This window comes from Plectropomus leopardus, chromosome 2 (genome assembly GCF_008729295.1).
Source record: "Plectropomus leopardus isolate mb chromosome 2, YSFRI_Pleo_2.0, whole genome shotgun sequence".
NCBI lineage: Eukaryota > Metazoa > Chordata > Actinopteri > Perciformes > Serranidae > Plectropomus > Plectropomus leopardus.
The window spans coordinates 17087912-17109223 of NC_056464.1; the positions used below are offsets into that span (position 1 = coordinate 17087912).

Consider the following 21312-nt stretch of genomic DNA (forward strand, 5'->3'; position numbering starts at 1 on the left):
GTGGCTGCGTGTGTCTCGGACGTATGACGTGTGTTATCGGTTTGTCTGGACGAAGCTGAAGTTCGCTTTCGATTCGTTGCTTCCGATTCAGCAGTTAAGGGGAGAGTTAAGGGAACTTCTATGTCTTAGCGACCGATCCTCGGCTATTTGCGCCCCTTACTGTTGTGAACGCATGTTAGATATTTAAGATTGTCGAAAACCCACTTTCATATTTGTAAAACCTTTGTTCTATTTGTGAAAATTAAAGAAAATGAAAATGTCACTGTTGTTGTTTTCATTTTGACAAACAGAATAAATGTTTCACAAATGTGAAAGAGGGTTTCAGACAGATTTACCTTAAATGTCTAACATGCTTTCACAACAGCGAGATGCAAAAAGATGCAAGAGATGCAAAAAGTCAAACATCGGCCGCTAAGCCATTTTAGTAATTTTTCCCTTAACTGCTGAAGCGGCCGCCCCTAATCGTAGGCCAACTTCAGCGTCGCCTTGTCTGGTGACGTGTCTCTGTGCTCTCTCTTTTCTGACGGAGCGGCTGGATGGAGCCACACTGACTCCACTGAGCACCCAAACTGGTACCAGTAACACGGCAGGAGTTGGCCAAAGGACACCATGGGGAGTACGTGACATTCTTCTCTTGTTTACACGTGTTGAGGGTGGATAAAATACCCGCTGTCTTTGTTTTAGTCGCGAACAATAACGGATATAAAGCGCTCGTCGGCAAGCTAATTAGCTAACCTTGGATAGGTTAACTCCAGGTAGCAAGTTGTAGCTAGCTCATAACGGGGGCTAATTTGAAGCTTTTATTTTAATCAGGTTCGTCTTGCTGGGCTTATCTAACATTTGATTCACAGTCAGAAGCCAGTGTCTAGCACCTCGTCTTTGTCTTTCACAACAGACGCCCAACCTTCCTCTTTTAAAGTGATTCATTGTGCAGTGGTTTGTGATTGAAGGCTTGTTAGCATCATGCTAACTCTATCTACTGTTCAACGAGGGTAGTTTACTGCAAAGACAAGCTGAGACTGTCTTCTTGTGTTTCTATATGAGCACAGATTTGCAATGTCAAATAGACTAGACTAGGATCTGATTATAATTCAATGTCATGTGTTTAAGCGCTTGCTGTCAAAGTCAATTTCAGTGATTGACACAGCTGATAAACAACACCACAGAGAGGCTGTCAAAAATGACCACACACTGGATACAAATTGCTCTCAACCTAGCTCAAGTTTATTATTTTTTATGTTTAGATCTTGCTGAGATAATGCAGCTTGTTGCTGAATTGCCCAGTTGACCGCTGCCAGCTGTTCAGCTGGTTAGCTGGTTGTTGATAGTGATGACGTTGCATCTAAAATAACCCGGTTTAAGGAGATCTGCAAAAATTTAGAAATGCAATGTTAGTTCTGTCTATTATAAACAGTATGCTTTTCAATTCGGAGTAAGCTTAAAGTCTTATCTTTATTTAAGTTTTAATGATTGATTTTTTTACCTTATTTTAGCCCTGATGTTTATTTTTGGTGCATTTTTTTTAATTCTATATACTTTAATTGTTTGTTTTGTTTTTTTGGTTTGTATGCATTTAATTTTTTTTGTCCTATTGCAATTTTCTAGTTTTGCAAGTTTATATATTGTTGTCTTCCTTTAAATTGTGCCTGCTACTTGAATGTTGCCATGTGAAGCACTTTGGGCCGCATGTTTGTATGAAAGGTGTTACGTCAGTAAAGGTGAGTTGAGCTGAATTGAGTTAAAACCTGCTAATGTCTTTCTGCAGTTAAATTTTTGGAGGTCATCAAGCCGTTCTGTGCGGTCTTGCCAGAAATCCAGAAACCAGAAAGAAAGGTACATTTCGATCTTAATTTTTAAATCATATACATTGCTAATTTGCATTATGTCTGTACTGTGTATACGTGAATGGATATCTCTGACTCTTTTTTTAATCTTGCAGATTCAATTTAGAGAAAAAGTACTATGGACTGCCATCACACTATTCATCTTTCTGGTGTGCTGCCAGGTTGGTATTTGTTTATCACAATCAACCTACTGGTTCTCCTAGTGGTGATAGTGGTTTGTGACATGATCTGTTTTATATATTTGTCTTGATTTAGATTCCGCTCTTTGGCATCATGTCATCAGACTCAGCAGATCCCTTCTACTGGATGAGAGTAATCCTGGCTTCCAACAGAGGTGCTTAAGCTGTATATGTTAAACAGAATTAATCAAACTGTTGTTTTATGTCCTGTGCAGCTCCCACAAGTAGAAATAATCTAATTCCAGTGTTGTTATCAGACCTGACATTCTCTTGTTATCACATGTGTGAGTCAAAGGTCAACAGACGTAGGCTCTTCTGTATTGTTTCTGATGCTGCTGCCTTTTTTCTGTACTAAATGAGATTTACACTGACACTTAAGCTGACTGCTGACTTCCGACTTCCAGGTACTCTGATGGAGCTGGGCATCTCCCCCATCGTGACCTCAGGTCTTATCATGCAGCTGCTGGCTGGTGCCAAGATCATTGAGGTGGGAGACACTCCCAAAGACAGAGCCCTCTTCAATGGAGCCCAGAAATGTAGGTCTACTGCTCGCCTTGTTTGCTATCTTTAGAACTTGTCAAATCTATTTTGAAACGGTGGAGATTTTTTATTTGCATTGAAGATGGCAGGCACAATACTCTGTTCAGTCTGCAGTAGTTGCTGTCTCTGCAAGATTGCCAATTGCAACTCTTTGTTTGTGTTTCTCTTTGCAGTGTTTGGAATGATCATCACTATTGGACAGGCCATTGTATATGTTATGACTGGCATGTATGGAGACCCCTCAGAGATGGGTGCTGGGATATGCTTGCTCATCATCATCCAGGTTAATAACAACTCTCACTGCAACTGTCCAGCTTAACCTCTGGAAATGTGTGCATCTGGAAGCAGACACACACATTTCCAAAGCTTAGGCTCTGTGTCTGAAATTGTGTTTTAGGTCATTTAGGCTCTAAAAAACATGAATAATTGCCTCCTGAAATAACATTTGTCAGCAAAAATATTTAATTTGCATTCTTTATAGTGGTCTGTCACTCAGCCTAGTTTTAATGTTTAATTTGGGATATTGTGTGAAGCACTTGTAAGTTTAATATAAAACATGTTTGCTCTTGTGCCATATGTTTTCCCTTTATTTTCTTTCTTGTAGCACATAAACAATTAAAAATATAATTTCCCTTCAAGGGTTAGGCAAAAAAAAAAATCAAACAAGTTGTTGTGTATAGATTGTTGATTGTTGTTGAAGTCCCCTTTAAACAGCCGGTTGTCTCTTGTCCCTTTCTTTAGCTCTTTGTTGCAGGTCTGATTGTCTTGCTGCTGGATGAGCTGCTGCAGAAGGGCTATGGTCTGGGCTCGGGTATCTCTCTCTTCATTGCAACCAACATCTGTGAGACGATCGTCTGGAAGGCCTTCAGCCCCACCACTGTCAACACTGGCAGAGGTATGGGTAATAGGAACGAACACATTACGAAGCTGAGTGCTGATAAAGGAGGCAAATCTTCATCTGTGACCCTGTGACTCCTGTCGTTTATCCAGGCACTGAGTTCGAGGGAGCAATCATTGCTCTCTTTCATCTTCTGGCCACCCGCACGGACAAGGTGCGCGCCCTGAGAGAGGCCTTCTACAGACAAAACCTGCCTAACCTCATGAACCTCATCGCCACCGTTTTTGTGTTTGCAGTGGTCATATACTTCCAGGTGAGCTGGCAACACCACTTAAATACTGTCCATTGTCTTACCTGCTGTTACTGCAGTGGGGGAATTTGGAGGATAAATACCATCTTACTGATTGGTGCACTTTATTACCTCACCAGGGCTTCAGGGTGGACCTGCCCATAAAGTCAGCACGCTACCGTGGTCAATACAACACCTACCCCATCAAACTGTTCTACACCTCCAACATCCCCATCATCCTGCAGTCTGCCCTGGTCTCCAACCTCTACGTAATTTCTCAAATGCTCTCAACGCGATTCAGCGGCAATTTCCTTGTCAACCTCCTGGGAACCTGGTCTGTAAGTATATATAATGGATGCTTTGCCTCCAAAACACCCAGTCCATGCAATATGTCTAAAAAGCAGGGGGATTAATTAAGGAGTGTTTTGTTATTTCAATGAAAAGGTTAAAGTCAGATTATGTGTCTTGCTTTGTGGCCCCTGTCCAAGCCTATACAGAAATTTCTGAAAACTGATATTTTCTGCCTCTGTTTTAAAAATAGATTTTTTTTCACCTAACCTTTGTTTTAAAAAATATCTAGGATCACAAAAAAAACTTCACATGCTCGCTGCCAGCTGTTTTATGCAGTCTTCCCTTGTTGCAAAGGTAGTTAAGTGTACAGGCTAATGTCACCTCTTTCAGAACACCTACTGGAGATCTCACCAGCGTTGACTCCCCTTCAAAATAAAGATAAAGGAGCTCACTTTAACATATGAATGATGCTCTGGAGATGTGAAAGTTTTTCTTTCACTCCTCATTGACAACAATCCCACTCTGGAAAATGTCCAGTCACCTGCTGGTTCAACCAAAACGATTGTTTCTGCTGGACTTTAAACTGCAGACAACGCTGAGGTGGAGCAAATCACATTTTCCACAGCAGACGGGTTTGTTGGACTGTGAGGTGTTGCAGCAATGAAGCGGTCATTAGACCAAACAGTAATTACAAAATGTGAACAAACCGGTCGTCCATCATTGTTGTTATTGTTTCTGGTGCATAATCATTATACAAAGCAACAAAGGCCATGCATGAATCAGGGAAATCAGGTCAGTGTTTCCCGAATGGTTGGTTTTACATGTCCACACATATAAGTAACTGGAGTTTAAAAAGTTTTGCAACTTAGAAGGCATTTTCAGAAATTCTGTTTTAGTGACCTAAAACTCTGTTTGTGTACAAAAGGCCAAAATGTGACGGTTAATATCTGTTTTCAAAAATACCTGTTGATAGGGCTTTAGTCAGCCATGAACATTGAGCTTCTGACTAACAAAATCTTTCTTGTTTAGGACACCTCAATTGGCGGACCAGCTCGGGCCTACCCAGTTGGTGGCCTCTGCTACTACCTTTCTCCTCCAGAGTCGTTTGGCTCCGTCCTGGACGACCCGGTTCACGCTGTTATCTACATTGTCTTCATGCTCGGCTCCTGCGCCTTCTTCTCCAAGACCTGGATCGAGGTCTCAGGATCCTCTGCCAAAGATGTAAGTCTCTGTTTAAAGAAGCATTTACAACTTGCTCTGTGTCAGTCCCGCGTGAAATGAACCTGTGTGTAACACGTTGTGTGTGTCAGGTGGCGAAGCAGCTGAAGGAGCAGCAGATGGTGATGAGGGGACACAGAGAGACCTCCATGGTGCATGAACTTAACAGGTACAGAGCAAACAGAATCTAAGGTTTCATGTTTGTCACTTGCAGCATATGGAAAGGTGTTCTCCAGAGTATTTATGTATTATGTAATTTACGATTCACAGGTACATCCCCACAGCTGCTGCCTTCGGTGGCCTTTGCATAGGAGGGCTGTCTGTCATGGCTGACTTCCTGGGTGCTATTGGTTCGGGTACAGGAATCCTCTTGGCTGTGACCATCATCTACCAGTACTTTGAAATCTTTGTGAAGGAGCAGAGCGAAGTGGGCAGCATGGGAGCACTGCTCTTCTAGAAACCTTCTGACACACATCAGACACAAAACATTCACCTCCCCATCATTTCTTTTATTTTGCATTTTTTTTGCAATTCACACAATCAGTGCACTTTGCAGCTGGGACCTGTGTTTTCCACCATTACCTCTCTAGCATGTCAATGCTGAACCGTTTCGGTTACTCCCAGCGCTGAGCATAGTATTGTGTGTCCTCAGTCCCTTTTTCCCCCAATAGCCGTTACCCATCTCTCCGCAGGCTGCCTAAGTCCCCACTGACTCTTATCAGCTGAAGAATGCCTAAAAGCACACAGGTGTGGGGTGCTGTCTTTGACTTACCTCAGGCATTGTTCTCATTGCAGCATGTTCAAGGAACAATAAGACGGTGAAAACATGCAAGTGCTTATTTCAAGCTGGAAGCACTGCCTGGAAGTTTCGGGGGAGTTGAAAGAAAGCCATGCCATGTTCATCAAAGGTAGCAATCATGCTTGAGGGTTCTGGGGGCCTTTAGTAAGGAGGAAAAGTATAAATAAAATATACTTGTATTCCTGATAAGGTTTCTGGTAATCTCAGGCAAGCTGTTGGTGGCTTTTATTTACCTTTATTTTGATATTTTAAATGATGGACTATGTTTATATCACTCTGGTCTTAAGTAGGGCACAGTGTTTGTCCTCTGTCTCTGGGTCCTCAAAGGAAAGTGTTTGTCTGTGTGTCATCATGCTCTTTTATTCCCAGACTGAATCGCTGCACAATACTGCCGAGATGGTCGGGATGAGGGTGGGTTTGATAGGGACGAAAAGGGGTTTCATTTTGGTTTTTACTTTATGTAACAGACATAATTGTGTTATTAAAAAAAACAGGATTTTTTTTCCAAAAAACTTGGAAATTGTGTTTTTGTTACTATAACCTTCCCGTTGTGCTTTGTCCTTATATGTTCAGCGACCACCACAGGATACTGTTTGTGGATCAAATAATGAATAATTTATTGTGGCATAGGAACCGATTGGTCGTAGCTCTCATTATTTATAGTTTAAGTTAGATTTGACACTAAAGGGCAGTACGACTATAGACTATTACTTATAACAACAAGCTCTGACATGATTATCAACTAACTAGGGCTGTTGCATTGACATTAGCCTCTGGAGTCCAGATTGCTCTGTACAAATCTGCTATTGTTTAATTCAGTTGCTGTACATTGTACTAATCACTTTAGAGGTCACTGTAGGGTCTTAAAGATAATCTTGCTTCAAATAGTAAAATACCCTATAACACTAAAAGGTTGGATTTTGCTGTTGAAACTGCGTATGTCAGTACATCACACCCAGCAATCTTCTTCCATCACATAAAATGTTGCTTAATAATATGACAATGAAAACAGGGATACATAAGAAATGTCTTCTAGACTAGTCAGAAGTCCAGTTACCTGTAACGACATCATATTTCTAGATATCCTGTAATCTGAAGAATGGGAGTCACCACAACAAATTATGAGACAGTACACTGATGGATAACTAATTGTGTCATCAAGAACATATTTTAAAGATATATTTTCCCTCAACTTGCTTTTTAGTCTACCATTTTGAATCCTTGTAGCTCTTCGACTTTGGGATGTCTGAGCTGATCACGTGTAGTTTGTCATGCACAGCAGTGTGGCAGAAATAAATCGCCCTTCTGAGGGATGTAATGGACAAACAAAAAAAAAAAAAAAAAATGTGTAGTCTGATTGCTTTGGTAGGTATGTACAGAAAAACAAGGTCATATGATTGTAAAACCAGAATAGAAACTTCTTTTTAAAACATTTTTATTGAAGATTATAACACATTGGCTCAGTGAATGTGGCAAGTAGGGAGTCCACACAAGATTTAGTAAAAACATTTGTAATTTATTAAAGTGAGACATTTGAAAAATGAACAAAGGAGTGTGGAAATCAGCAAAATCAGTAGTGAAAGCCAGGCATGGATGTGTGTCAGGTGTGCTTTCGAGGTGTTGAAAGTGCAAAACCAAAACCAACAATGCAGGGTGGATGTCTGCTACAGGAAGAGAGATCACCTGGGCCAGCCTTTATAGCCTTTCAGGTCGAGGTGAGTGTAATCAAACCGACAATCCTACCATGTCAGCCAGCTGCCTGATGAGGCTGGCCAGGACAGCGACAAGTATGACAACATTCATTAACTGCAGAAAGTACAAAGAAATTGCCAAGTGAGAATAGTAAACAAATGTAAACATCTTACAAAACAAGACTGAAAATGGATTACAAATGAAGTGCTTTTAACTGGAGGTTCTGATTGGAAATGTTAAACAAAAAAAAAAAAGGGGGGGGGGGGTAATAATGTTAATAATATTAAAATAAATAGATTAATACTTAAGAGGAAATGTAGATTAACTTAGTCATCTGATACAGAGGGATTTTTTTCTAATTATACATCAATTTATCTAATAATTTTCTAATTATACAGCGTTTGTGCTTTGATTCCTTTTATCAGTTTTAAAGATCGTATGTGCAGTTTAATTTCATTTGAGGAAAAAAACTATTTGGAAGATAATTTTAGAATTATTATTATTAAATTATTATAATTTTGAAATTGAGTTAGAAGAAATATTTTTGCTGTTATTTTTGTGCTTACTTAAATAGAAAACCTATATTAACGATGGTTATTTTATTTATTTATTTAAAAATACCGGGTGACGTCATTATCGTGCGCCCGCATGTGACTCAGGTCAGAGGCTGTCGGACGCCGGGTAGCTTGTCAAATGAGATCCTTGCAATTGTTAAGTAATTCCTCTCACACCGGTCATCCTTTAACACAGACGGCGAGGCTCGACGGACTAAAACAGCGGCAGACATGTCGTACTGCAGGCAGGAGGGTAAATTTAGTCTTGTTTCATTCATTTTCACTCCTCGGCTGGGCAATGTCACCGAGCGAGCCTCCATGCTAACGTTAGGCTAACCCTCCAGAAACAGCGTTAGTTTACCGCAGATTACTGCAGGTTAGCTGCATGGCTAGCTGCGAGGAAGCCCTCAGCAGTGGTAAAGGGTTATCATTAGGTATAGCGTGGGAGATACTTAATATACAGTAAAGTAATACTGGGAGAAACGGCTAACTGCGGTCCTGCTGGTTACTGTCAGAGCTATTAAACACAGAGCAGGTCAACTCATGTTAGAGCGACTGTTAAAGTGGCCCCCAGGGGTCACTGTCAACCAGATATTGCAGGTATTTCTTTCAGGACCACGTTTTATGCTTTAGCTTCATGTTGACCTGTGATGTTGTTTTGTGTTTTTTGTCATTTAAGGCAAAGATCGCATCATCTTTGTGACCAAGGAGGACCATGAGGCACCCAGCAACGCTGAGCTCATCGCAGATGACCCCAATGATCCTTATGAGGAACAGGGTTAGTCATTTTTAGTCATTGTGGAAATAGTGGACCTGACTCCCAAACATCCTGTCAGGGTTCCCACGGTCATGGAAAACCTGGAAATCTCATGGAATTTTACAATCTTGCTTTCCAGGCTTGGAGAAGTCGTGGGAATAGTAGAAGTCGTTGAAAGTTTTGGAACAGCCATGAAATTGTGTTGTGTGTAATGAAAGTAATTGTTACAGTAAACTTCTCGGGTTAACCCTCAGTGAAATTATGGCTAATGTGTTTCCTGTATGTTAGCTGACGTAATGTAGCTTTAACGTACATCGTCTTAGAACCAAAGAATATATCCATCAAACTGTCCATCCGCTCTCAGCCACATTTGTGGGACTGGGTCGAGTCGCAGGGGCAGCAGGCTGAACAAAGCACTCCACACTCTCTCCAGCAGCGCTTTCTGCTCCTCCTGGGGGACCCAAAGGTGTACCCAGACAATGTATCATTTATGTTTAATAGTCACCCTGCAAGGCGTACAATGTCAAGAAAGGCAAATAAACTCAAACAACTTATTTGCTGTTTGATACAAATGGAAACTTGCACGGTTTTTATTTTCCATGACTGATACTGGACAAGCCTTCCCCTTAATGACAGGTTCCATGTGAATGTGACAGCATGTGGTGGCATTTGTTAAGTGCCACAGACACAGTGAAGTGCATGCTTTTCCACAAGGAAATTTAATGGAAAGTTGTAAAAAAAAGTTTTGACATTTTCCAAATCCAAATTTGTTTATGAAGCACATTTAAAAACAACAGATTTGACCAAAGTGCTGTACATCGATAAATAAATTGAAAAATAATAGTGGTAAAAATAATAAATAGAAAAAAACATAAATGAAATAAGAGAGGATGAAAAAGGAAGGGGAAAAAACAAGCTATTTAAAACAAGATTTAAAAACAGGCAATGTAGGGGCTAGTCTTATCTGGGGGGGCAGCTCATTATGTCCATTCTGTGTGTTTTCTAATGTCATTAGGTCTGATCCTGCCAAATGGTGACATCAACTGGAACTGCCCCTGCCTGGGCGGCATGGCCAGCGGACCGTGTGGCTCTCAGTTCAAGGAGGCCTTTTCCTGCTTCCACTACAGCAAGGAAGAGGTGAAAGGCTCAGAGTGTATTGACAACTTCCGCAACATGCAGGAGTGCATGCAGAGGTACCCTGAGCTCTATCCTCAGGAAGAAGATAAAGAAAGCTCCTCCCAAGCAGAATCCAACTCTGCCTCCGCTGCCCCGACTGAGGGCTCTGCCTTACCTCCTGAAACTGACTCAACCCCAGCCGCTTCAACATCCGAAGCTGTCTCATCTGACAGCACGTCGCCTACAGACAACCAGACTGCCAGCTAAGGTCCATCAGTTGTCATTCAGGCCTCTCTGTGTGCGAGCACTGCCCGGCATCACTGACTCTCTGTGAGGAGCTGTGATCAGTCGCTCTTCCTGTTTCAGCCTGCAGAGAGGGCTTACTGACACAGCTCTGACTGCCCGTGGGTGATATTTACAGGCTCCAGGGAAGGACTTTGTGAATGCTGAGAAACATAGCGTATGTGCAGAATGATAGGCTGCTTTGTTTGGTGAGCACTCAGAAATCATTAAATAATATGATTTAATAACAGCGGGCCAAGCCGTTTGCTGCAGGGACATTAGTTGAAAGACTCACTTTATATGCAATAATTTAATTTGCTGCGTGTTTTCAATCACAAGAGCTTCGTTATGTGTGTTGTCCTGTTAATGCCGGCGGGTCAGGAGTATCACTTAACACTGATTTATCTCTAATTTTTCAATCAGACAGAAATTCAAGCAGTAATCACTCAATTTATTGATGGGAGCGTTGTTCTGCTTTTCTTGTTCAGTTTTGACATCAATTTAACAGTTTAATCCCTTTTGCGTTCCATCACTTGAGAGACCAAAACACATGGAATTGGTAAGAAAACAAGGCTAGTGTTTCGAGGGCTGGGTATCAGTATGCGACACCTTCAAGGAACTGACCAAAATAACCCCGTACCAAGTATTGTCAAGACTTCTCCATTTCTGATTCTGATTCTGAAACAGTACCTGCATTTGATCCGTCTTGTACCCAGATCTAGAAAAAGTTGACTATACGATTTTGCTCGCTGCCAATCACTACAAGCATCCTTCAGTTTAATGTAAAGTGTGATTGGCCGACTACCACAGAAGCTACAACCTGTACAGTCTGTGGTGTGGTGAAGCCGAACGCGGTGTATTTGTAGGTCAAATGAAGTCGGGGAAAAAAAAGGTATCAAAGTACTCTTTCTGTATTACTTTAAGGGTACTGATATTGCAATTTTTTAAAAATAATACCCAGTCCTAACGGTTTCAACTAATATTAAGAGATGCTCTTAGCTGTTTGTTGACATCTTGTAGTAACTTTAGGGTCTCCATCTCCATCTGTTGCCGTATGAACAATAATTTTCATATTTCATTGATGCTGTATCCGGCCTAGACCAAAGTGGTGTGTCACATTTAACTGTCACTGCATAAACATTTTTGTCGTTTAAACACTGTCTGGAGTCTCCAGTTGGATGCTGTGGTCACCATGAAGTGACATTTAGGCCTTAAAAAAACTTGATGTTTTTTTCTCAGATGTGTCCAGATTAAAATTGTCCAACAATTCAACTTTTTCTTTTTTGTTCAAAAGTCAAAGCAGGACACACTTTAAAGTGATTTTCTTTTTCACACGTTTACAATCAGATGAATTTTATGTGGGCTTTTCTTACTGAAATTGCTTAGACTTACAAGTTGAAGAAAATGCGTGGTTATTTAATCATATCGAACCACACCATCACTTTAAAGCCATCACTTATCTCATTATATCACCTGTGTTTTAGTATATGTTTGGTTTATTAGCATTTTATTGAATCCAACATACCTAAGTTAAGCTTTTTAAATGCGTTATATTTGTCATTCACAACAAAAGTTATATAAATAATGAATCAAGCCCCCCCCTCCAGATAGTTTTATGACATATAAAAACCCTCTGCTAGGAAAAAATAATATGCATCTGATATAGTTTTTCCAACAAAAAGTGTCTACATAATATTTTCTTTTTTGTCTCTTATTTCTCCCTGTTTGTGAACTGTAGGTTTCAATTTCCATGTCACACTTGTGTGAGATTTCGCACTGGGCCACAATTGGTTGTCAGACAAGTTGTGATGTCACAAATCATCCTCGTGTATAACCGTTTAAACCTCATCATAATTTTACCCTAAAGAAACAGCCTTTTGGTGTCAAACTGTCATAGCTTAGTCATGCTGGTGAAGTATCAGTTACAATTTGTTAGACCCAAATCTTAACAAATTATATTTGGTATTCATTTCAGTCTTTATTTTGTGCTGCGCACTCACACATTTGGAGTAACTTCCTTCAATCCTGTGACCTTGATTCGTCATGAGTTTGACTCTTTAATAGTTTCACACAGCATGTTATCCAGTGATCTCAGTCCCTTTGCTGAATTGTCCGCTGACTCAATCAGCTCTGTGAAATACTTTGAAGTCTGTCAGTGTTTGGATCATTTGGTTCATGGACATCCATTCCTCAGACCCTCTGATATAAGTAGACCAAGTTGGGGTGTCCATGGGACCACCACGCTCTGCATGGTGACAAGCAGACGGCCTGTCCCGGCTTCCTCTGGGCCTGCCAGCAGGTACTCCATACCTGGTGAAAAGGTAAACATTGTGTTTTGATTTAATCTGATAGCAAATCTATCGTTTTGGTGTGAACTTGATGTTTTCGAACACTTGTGTCACTGTTGAATATAATGGTTTAATGCTAAAAGTCTCTTTAAGAAAACGGTTCCCTAAGCAGCACTGTGTTTCCTAAACTTTATCACAAATTGTTTTTCTTTGTCCTTTTTGGAACTAGTCCCACCTGGGTTTAGGATAGGACAGGTGCAGCCGCGGCTGGTCCAGGACAGAGGATAGATGCTGATGGTCCCCAAGGAGAGCGCCACTTGGTCTGATCGAAGGACCTTGCGAACTTTGACCTGCACTTCTGCGTGGCTGCCTTTATCATGAGCAGACAACACACTGGCCTTGATCACTGTCATGGGTCACACAGAAAAACAGAGGATGAGGAGGCATTCTGAAGCAAGTATTGATTTCAATTTATTAAGCAGTTATTGAACATGAGAAATTTGCCTTATTTCTTACCATAATCATGTTTGGTCTTACACAGGTCAGACACGCTTCTCAGCTTTTTCTCCTTACAGCTACACTTTCCTGTGTAAAGACATTCAGTTATGCTCTGATCCACCTTCATCTCCATAATTACACTGATGAAATACTGTGATTCCTCACTTTCAAGCCTTTTAATGCAGATGAATGTCACAGAAACGTAAATATTCTGGAATCTATTGTCCCATGTTTTTGTGTTTTTAGGTGACTAATGGGCACAACAGTTTCTTTAAATTGGTCCAGTATTGTATTGAGGGCTGCAGCTTACAGCAATGAAACAGGCTTCAATGTAATCACAAGTAGAAATTATGCACTGTCACTTCACATCCATTGTTTTTTTTGCCATTGACAGGCTCAGATTGGTATTATAAATGTGGAACAACATTATTGAGGATCACTTCAGAGGGTGAACTTTTTGTAAAAGAGCAAAATCCTTTTTGTTTATCCAGAAACAAGCCCAAAATTGCTATTACCAAACTCACCAGACTCCTTTCAAATAAATAGCAGTTTTATCATTGTAAAACACACTTCATTCAGAGTCTGCAGAAACAAAATAAAACTAATAGAAACCTTCTTGATTTGTCTTTCCACTGTTCCATCAATTACCAGCTCTGGCTCTGACTAAATAAACTCTCAACTCCTCCAGTTAACCGTGAAATTACACTGGCTCTATGCACGCTTAAATGACTTTTTATTTAAATGGAGTCTGGTGGGTTTAGTAATAGCAATTTCAGAGCTATTTCTTGTTAACCAAAAAAGAACCAACTCTTTAATGAGACGTTCTATCCCTGTAGGGATCATTTCCATAATGTTTTCAGACACCTTGCAATCTGAACCTATCAGTGTTAAAACAAACACTTAAAGTGGATGTAAAATGAGGTGCATAGTTGCCCCATGTGGTACATTGCAGTCTGCCGCCGCCCTCTTCACAACACTGGACCAATTTCAAAGATTGTTGTTCCCATTGGTTACTAAGATACATAAACATGGGAAAATTGGGTCCAGGTTGAAAATCTGAAGTTACCCTTTAATGAGAAACACAGCATTCAGTTGTAAAAACATTCACCTGTATAATGCAGAGCAGAGACTGCAAGCTCCTTTGACCACTGCACGTCTTCTTCTATTGTGAACATGTGGTCCAGATCAGGGATTTTTCCACCAATGGGCACATTGAACACCTGATTATTTGAGTAGCTGCAAAAGTGGAAGTGAGCAGTCAAGGTTCATTGTTAGCAAGCAGCCACACTGAGTTCAGTTTTTTTGTTCTGCATTAAAGAGTAAAGAATTTGGTCATGGATTAATCACATAGCTAACCTGTTTAAACACTGCCCAGTGGTTAGATCACAGCTGTGGGGGCAGGCGCAGGGTTTACAGCCTTCCTCTCCAAAACCCCAATAGCCAGGCAGGCAGTGGCTGCAGCTTGTGCCGCCTACACCAGATTTGCAGTGACACTGCCCACTTCTAGGGTGGCACCATGGTCCCTCCTCTCCAGGATGAGGAGGCAAAGAGCCCTGTGGATCACACCAGCAGCCTGAGAAGCAGAGACACAGACACAGTTGTGTTTGCGGCTCAAACATTTACTTTAGCTCTAATTTTATTGTCAAATTTTGAATTTACAAACATATGCCAGTAGATGGAGCTATGAAATAAAATGGTTCCTTTTATTTTATCCACAAACCTCCCTAACTTTGAATTAATTCCACTAAGATCAAATATATCCTGAAACCTCCTTCGTCTGGTTTTTCCGACTAGTCTAAAACACATTCGGTTTTTTCTGAGTCGTCTTACGTGTGCAGGCGTGGGGGGAGTTGAGAGGCAAGGATGGGTGCCGGTGGTAGCCATGGCGACAGCGCTGGCACCTGCGGCCGACAGTGTTGTGTCTACAGTCATCACAAACGCCCCCACTGGTGCCACCGGAGGAAAGCCATGCCCGCTGAGAGAAGTGACAGCTATCTGCATGACCATGGCACTGACACTCTGTTTGATGTCGTCACGATCAGAGAGATGAGAGACAAAGTGAGGCCCTCCGGATGGGGAGGAGAGAGAAAATAACAGGGGACATGAATGAGTGAGTGAAAGTCTGTATTAGATTTTTATTTAGTCTACTTTTGTCAAAATACTTTTGCAACCTGTGCTGATGTTGTCTACCCAAAACAGAATTTACAGATTAGACCTGTAACACAGGTGGACCCTGGTATACCAAGCAGCCACACCACATGCAACCACAGAATGAGACCATCTCTCAATATGTATGATAAAGGTGGTTTAACATGTTTTTGTTTGTATGCCTTGGGGCTGATTTAAAAATAAAACATCTCAACAAAGTGGTGAATGTAAATTATATTGTTTATCTATGCTGAAAAACTGATTCATGCCTTTTTTTTTAAAAAAAAGCCAACTCAATTCAGTTTGATTCAAACAACTTTATTAATTCCAAAGGGCAATTTTTTTTTAGCAGTCTACAGACGACACAAACATCTACAAATCTAAAACAGACAGGAGCAAGGAGGACTCTGCAGTTTGGCTTCTGACCATAACCAAAGGAGAGAGCAAATCAGTTCAGTTTTAGCTGCTCTGCACTGGCTCCCTATAACATTTAGAGTTTATTTCAAGGTCATCCTTCTTGTACACAAAGCCCTAAGGACCAAGCTACAGTACTCATTCCCTGGCCAAATTTACCTCCAAGAACACTGTGATCATCTGCTGCTGGTTTATTTGAGGTTCCCAGCAACAGTCAAAAGAAAATTTGGGATGCAGTCTTTGACAATTATGTCCCAAAACAATGGACCACACTATCGTAGACATCAGAGAAGCCAGCTTGCTAAATAGTTTTAAAAGAAAGCTTAAAATGCATTTCACTTTTATTTTTTTATTTTCCCTATACAGGTAGTAAACTTTTTTGTTTTATGCTTCATGTGCTACAGTTCTTTTAAAATGTTGTGCCTCACTTGATCTTGTGATCTATGGTTTCACAGTTTTGTGATTTATGTTCTTCCTGAGCTATGATGCTCTCTGTAGTTTCTATCTTTTCTATTTTCATCTTATTTTTGTTTTTACCTGTTGTCCTGTTGGCCTGTTTTATGTTCATACTGTCATTTTTTTATGTGAAGCATTTAATGCATAACTCCATTACTGTAAAGAACTTTATGCTGCATTTCTTATATAAAAGGAGCTAAATAAACTTTATTGTTAAATTACTGCTATCTAAATATGTCTTCAGTATGTATTTAAAGCTCAGCTATTTTAAGCCTTAATAAGAAGAAAGCATTTAATGAAGCTAATTTTTAAGGCTCTTCTCTGACTTTTTCTTCATCAGTAAGATGAGTGCCGTGCAGTCCTGTTGGTGGTCACTTACTCTGGCATGGGTTGGACTCCCCGCTGCTGCTGTTGGCAGGCCTCCAGGGACGATCGTTGTAGAGCGGGGCACACTTCTCACAGTGATCTCCTTCTGTGTGGTGAGTACAAAGGCACCTACCAGACACCTGGAAAACACATCTGTGCAGCTCAGTTACCTCACCTACACAAGCGGACATTACAGGCACCTGCTGTCTGGAGACGGCCATAAAATAGGTCCAGACAGGTGGTGTAAAGAGTAAATCAAGATATTTAAAGCTCTTTAACTGGCAATTTTTCCATCAGTGAGTACATTTTACATCTGGACCTAACATCCTGACATGTGTGTTATACAAGACTGTAATAGAACACAGGCCAATGAAAAAATGACTCTTCAACACGCACCCACACACACACACACACACACACACACACACACACACACACACACACAGACACACACACACACACACACACACACACACACACACAGGAAAAGAAACTCACCGTGCTGCCGTCCTGTCTTGTGTCTTGGCTGCTGTTCTGTGGTCCACAATACTCAGCATGTCCGTGGCACAGGCACGTCCCTCTGGCCAGTAAAGTATAAATAGCATAAGGTGCTGAGTCTGGGCTTTCTGTGGTGGAAGTGGAAGTCGGAGCTGAGGCTGTGTGGCTTGTCCAGGCTGCAGGGGGGTTTAGAGATGCAGGACAGCTCTGAGGTTTTAGCAGTCTGATGCGGAGGTTAGTGAGGGTGAGGCGGGTGAGGACTTCTGGACTGTAAGCATCCAATGTTTTAGCACTGCTGGGGTCAAGTGTCCGTAATATTACCTGCAAGGAGAAACAGAGCACTAATCTATCAAAAGATAATACGTCTAAAGCTGCAACAATTAATCAATCAGTTGTATTTTAATCAACTATTAAATTAATCACCAACTAAGTTGATCATTAATTGGTTTGAATGACTTTTAAGAAAACAAATGTGAAAATGTTCAGTTTTATTACCTCTCTATAATAGTAAACTGAATATCTTTGGGTTGTGGACAAAACAAGACATTATTAGATTTTCTTACCTCCCCTCCACTGCAAGGTGTAGCGCTGGTATAACGGGATGTACACAAAGACCCTGGCTGAATTAAATCATCAGGCAAACCAAACTCTATGATGCAATTGTGCGCAAAGAGCTTAAGAGCTTCCCATGTCTTCCCAAAGTCAGCTGAGCGCTCGATGGCCATGGCAGCAGGCCGCGGTGACCTAAACACCAAGACTACATGGGAAAGACAGAACTGTGTTTCCAGGTCCAACCGAATCTCATCCTGCTGCTCCGGCATGGCTGCACCTGATGCCCACCAGGTGTCTGGATGCAAGAAAGGGTCATCAGTCATGTAAGCAGATGGGTGGGTGTACTCGGGGCAGGGGTGGGGGATCATAGGAGGATGGGGGCAAGGGCTGTTCCCACAGCAGCTTGAGTGAGTGAGGAGAGTCCTGCCACTAGCCAGGTTCCCAATGGGTGGACTGCAGGCGTGGTCCACACATCTGGAAACTGACACAGAGGGTGATCTGTTAGATTCTTATGATATAGCAGAGTATATTAGCTAACACACATCAGTGCTTTTACAGCATATCTGGTGAAAGAAAAGCATTTAAAAAGGAACATGCACTTTCCAGCACTGACATCAAGGACAAAGTCCTCTTCATTGTGCCATGAATATTTAATTTGCCTGAGCATTGTGCCACTGCTGATGTGACACAGAATCCTGCACTTTTCCCATTGGACAGTATTAATACTCTCCGGTTACATGCAATTGCAAAACACAGACTTTGTTCTAGGACAGCAAAAACTATGCAAATAAAATGTCACCTGCAAATGAAGAACCATGTAAGACATAATTTTCTTTGACATTTAACCCTTTGAAAACTGGAGACACATTACTTTTCCTGTGCTGCTTTCAGATGCCTTTCACTAGTATTTAAACGTTTAAGCCCTTGGCAAATTGATGCAATCTCTATCCAAAAAATGGGGTAAGGGGCAAGGAGCACCTTGGTAAGAAATGTTCGAAAAATTGTGAGAAATGAAAATATTTAGATTAAAAATAAAGCTATAGGGAGTGTCGCTCTCTCTCTCTCTCTGTGTGTGTGTGTGTGTGTGTTTTCATTGCCCCTCTTCCATGTTTTTGAAAGATATCAAGCCAGTTTGCTCAGGTTTTAAAGGGTTAACGCAGCTGAGTCACCTTAACTGTCACACAATCAATAACAAAGCCTAACCACAACGGGGAAAAACCTGAGTTCAACAGGAATGACGCATCTGATTCAGAGAAAAAGCCCCGAACAGCATCAGCAAAAATGGTGATGATGCACGGTCCTCACCTGCTCCGCTCCTCGTCACAACCAAAAACAGCCAACAGAGCGCCACCAGCATCTGATGTCGACACATACTAAACACTCTAATTCTTGTTTAATTTGTGTTTACAACATACACGGTGCGATAAACGCCTTCCAGCAGAGATTAGTCTCAACATTATGCGTAGTCTATCTAACAGACAAGCGCATTTCCTTGCCAATTACGCAATGCGCAAAGATAAATCCTGGAGTATTTTCCAATGTTCTCCAAGCGACAATAGTGGCACAAAAAAAAAAAATCCGTGTTAAAGTTCAAAGCATCCTAAGAAGCAGCTGGTACATTTCTCTGAAAGAAGTGGATTGTGCGTCCCCATTGCAGCCAAATATGAATCATTGGTTAGTCCGTGAAGGCTCCATGTTAGCCACGAAATGTTACTAATTTCCACATGATAGTTTGTCTTCATCCATCTTACGCAATAAAAAAGTGATGGAAATTACAATAAAGTTCATTTCCGTACTAATTAGCTCATGTGAATGTTTAAATTAACTCAACGCCAACCTGAGAGCTCTGTATTGCAGTCAGGTCCAGCGCTCCCTGAATTTACGCACAGGAGAGGAGTGCACGCTCTATTTATCCACCGCCCTCCCCGCCCACACACATACATTACACACACACACTGCGAAGACTGCAACAACACTTGACCAAAACTCCCCTGGACTGAGAAGGTGTATTTTTCCCTCCACTCACTGGCTGACTTTCATCCACTGGGAATTTACAAAAGATCGCGCGCATGCTGGCGAGGACAGACCTGCGACTTGCACGCGTTCATCAACGCAGATAATGCGAACCAGCCGCACAGCGCATACCAGCTAAACCAGGTCCCTTCTCTCCTACTAGGGCCTCGTGATGGGGCGAGGAAATTAGTTTATCTGCTTCTGCCCTCCTGTTTTTCAGCTGCAGTAATTCCAAGTTAAAGGTCTCTTTGAAGTCTAGTTGGAAACCTGAGGAGGGAGACAAAAATAGTCCTCCGTGTAGTTATTTGCAGCGCGATGGCGCATTGTGGAACTGAAAGAATCTGACAGCTTGGAGTTTCATGCAAATGACTAGGACAAGAAAAGAGCCTTTCTCCCATCATTCTGCCTGACTGGATAGATTACTCTGCCATTCTTCATTACAGTGCTGGATAATCAACACATGGTGTGATACATGACAGTCATTCTTTTTTAAAATTCTTTTTAACCACACACGTCAGGAAATCTTTAAGTGCTTTGCTGAGCCTGATGTATTTTCCTTTCTTGGCATACTGAAGAATAAACACCCTGTCTCTTCAGTTTTATGGCTCAGCTTCAAATACTAGGGGGCTCAGAAAATTGGAGTCGATGCACAGAATTGGATTGCTTTCCATAAATGTCTTTAATGCCATACAAATTGTTTACAGACCTGCCTGCTTGCTTTCCATGCAGAATGGAGAACAAAAACAGAGTTACAGAAGAATGGCATATGGACCATTATTTTTGCTGACAGAAAATACTATATGATGTTTAATAGCAGTGGATCATTCACATCATTTTGCTCCAGCTGTCCATCCTCATCAAAGGGATAGTTTGGATTTTTTGAAGTGGGGTTGTATGCGGTACTTATCCCTAGTCAGTGTGTTACACACAATAAAAGTCTGTCAGCACGCTCCCAGTTTGGTGAAGCAGTCTTAAGAGCTGAGACAAACTGTAAGCAACACACTGCTGTGGATGGGGGTTAGCAAAACAATGTATTTTAGCCACCTAAAAAAATCCAACCTGAAAAAAAATCTATATCAGTTTAAGCAAACTTTATACTGAGAGTATTTTTACTGCTTTGCCTTTCTGTCAGACAAATCATTCTGATAGGGTAGCTTCAGTTCCCATCTATGCTCCTGTCAAAGTCACCAGACTCATTTAGAAAAAAAATCATTTTAGCTTACTAAACACGGGAGCTGCTGGTCTGCTGCTGTGTTGATCATTTAGTTTGTGTTATTGTGACTTTGGTGAGTCCAAGCCAACCCTTTCAAACACCAAAGTCACATAATAACACACACATACTTACTGATTAAGGCAGTAGCAGCTTCTGCATTCAGCAGTGTTAAATCACTGTATTTCTCAAAGGAATCTGGCTTTGAAGAGAGCAATATCATCGCTTCCTTTTCCCGTTGAAAACATCTGTCTGGCATTAAAGTAAAGAAATAAAAATCTCATTGTTGTTGAATCTCATTGTACATTTAAAAAGACACTGGCCTGTTTTTTAAGTGCGCAATAATATGTTTTGTTGCTGACCCCATCTACATCAGTGCATTGCTTAGTTTTTTATGGTGGACTACAGCCAAGAAGTACCTCATACAACCCCACTTAAAAAACGAAAATACCCCTTTAATCTGACATTTC

General features: G+C 41.2%; 3 protein-coding genes across 3 annotated transcripts; 2 read left to right on the plus strand and 1 right to left on the minus strand.

The window, feature by feature from the left end:
• Positions 1 to 519: 519 nt before the first annotated feature.
• On the plus strand, positions 520 to 6505 carry LOC121955097 (protein transport protein Sec61 subunit alpha-like 1). The gene is made up of 12 exons (XM_042502897.1): positions 520 to 616; positions 1766 to 1833; positions 1940 to 2005; positions 2100 to 2178; positions 2428 to 2559; positions 2737 to 2846; positions 3305 to 3458; positions 3554 to 3714; positions 3831 to 4028; positions 5011 to 5202; positions 5292 to 5368; positions 5470 to 6505. Exons 1-12 carry the CDS (start codon positions 610 to 612, stop codon positions 5654 to 5656), a joined length of 1431 nt encoding a protein of 476 aa, XP_042358831.1. The 5' UTR covers positions 520 to 609; the 3' UTR covers positions 5657 to 6505.
• Positions 6506 to 8350: 1845 nt separating this feature from the next.
• Positions 8351 to 11668, plus strand: chchd4a (coiled-coil-helix-coiled-coil-helix domain containing 4a). The gene is made up of 3 exons (XM_042502919.1): positions 8351 to 8497; positions 8924 to 9022; positions 10017 to 11668. The coding sequence occupies exons 1-3, from the start codon at positions 8476 to 8478 to the stop codon at positions 10382 to 10384; spliced, it is 489 nt and encodes a 162-aa protein (XP_042358853.1). The 5' UTR covers positions 8351 to 8475; the 3' UTR covers positions 10385 to 11668.
• Positions 11669 to 12357: 689 nt separating this feature from the next.
• Positions 12358 to 19450, minus strand: si:dkey-202e22.2 (netrin-4). The gene is made up of 10 exons (XM_042502910.1): positions 18925 to 19450; positions 17631 to 18100; positions 17068 to 17388; positions 16583 to 16709; positions 15016 to 15204; positions 14542 to 14758; positions 14294 to 14421; positions 13204 to 13272; positions 12923 to 13093; positions 12358 to 12709 (listed from the first exon to the last, which is right to left on the minus strand). Exons 1-10 carry the CDS (start codon positions 18989 to 18991, stop codon positions 12573 to 12575), a joined length of 1896 nt encoding a protein of 631 aa, XP_042358844.1. The 5' UTR covers positions 18992 to 19450; the 3' UTR covers positions 12358 to 12572.
• Between the last annotated feature and the right edge of the window lie 1862 nt (positions 19451 to 21312).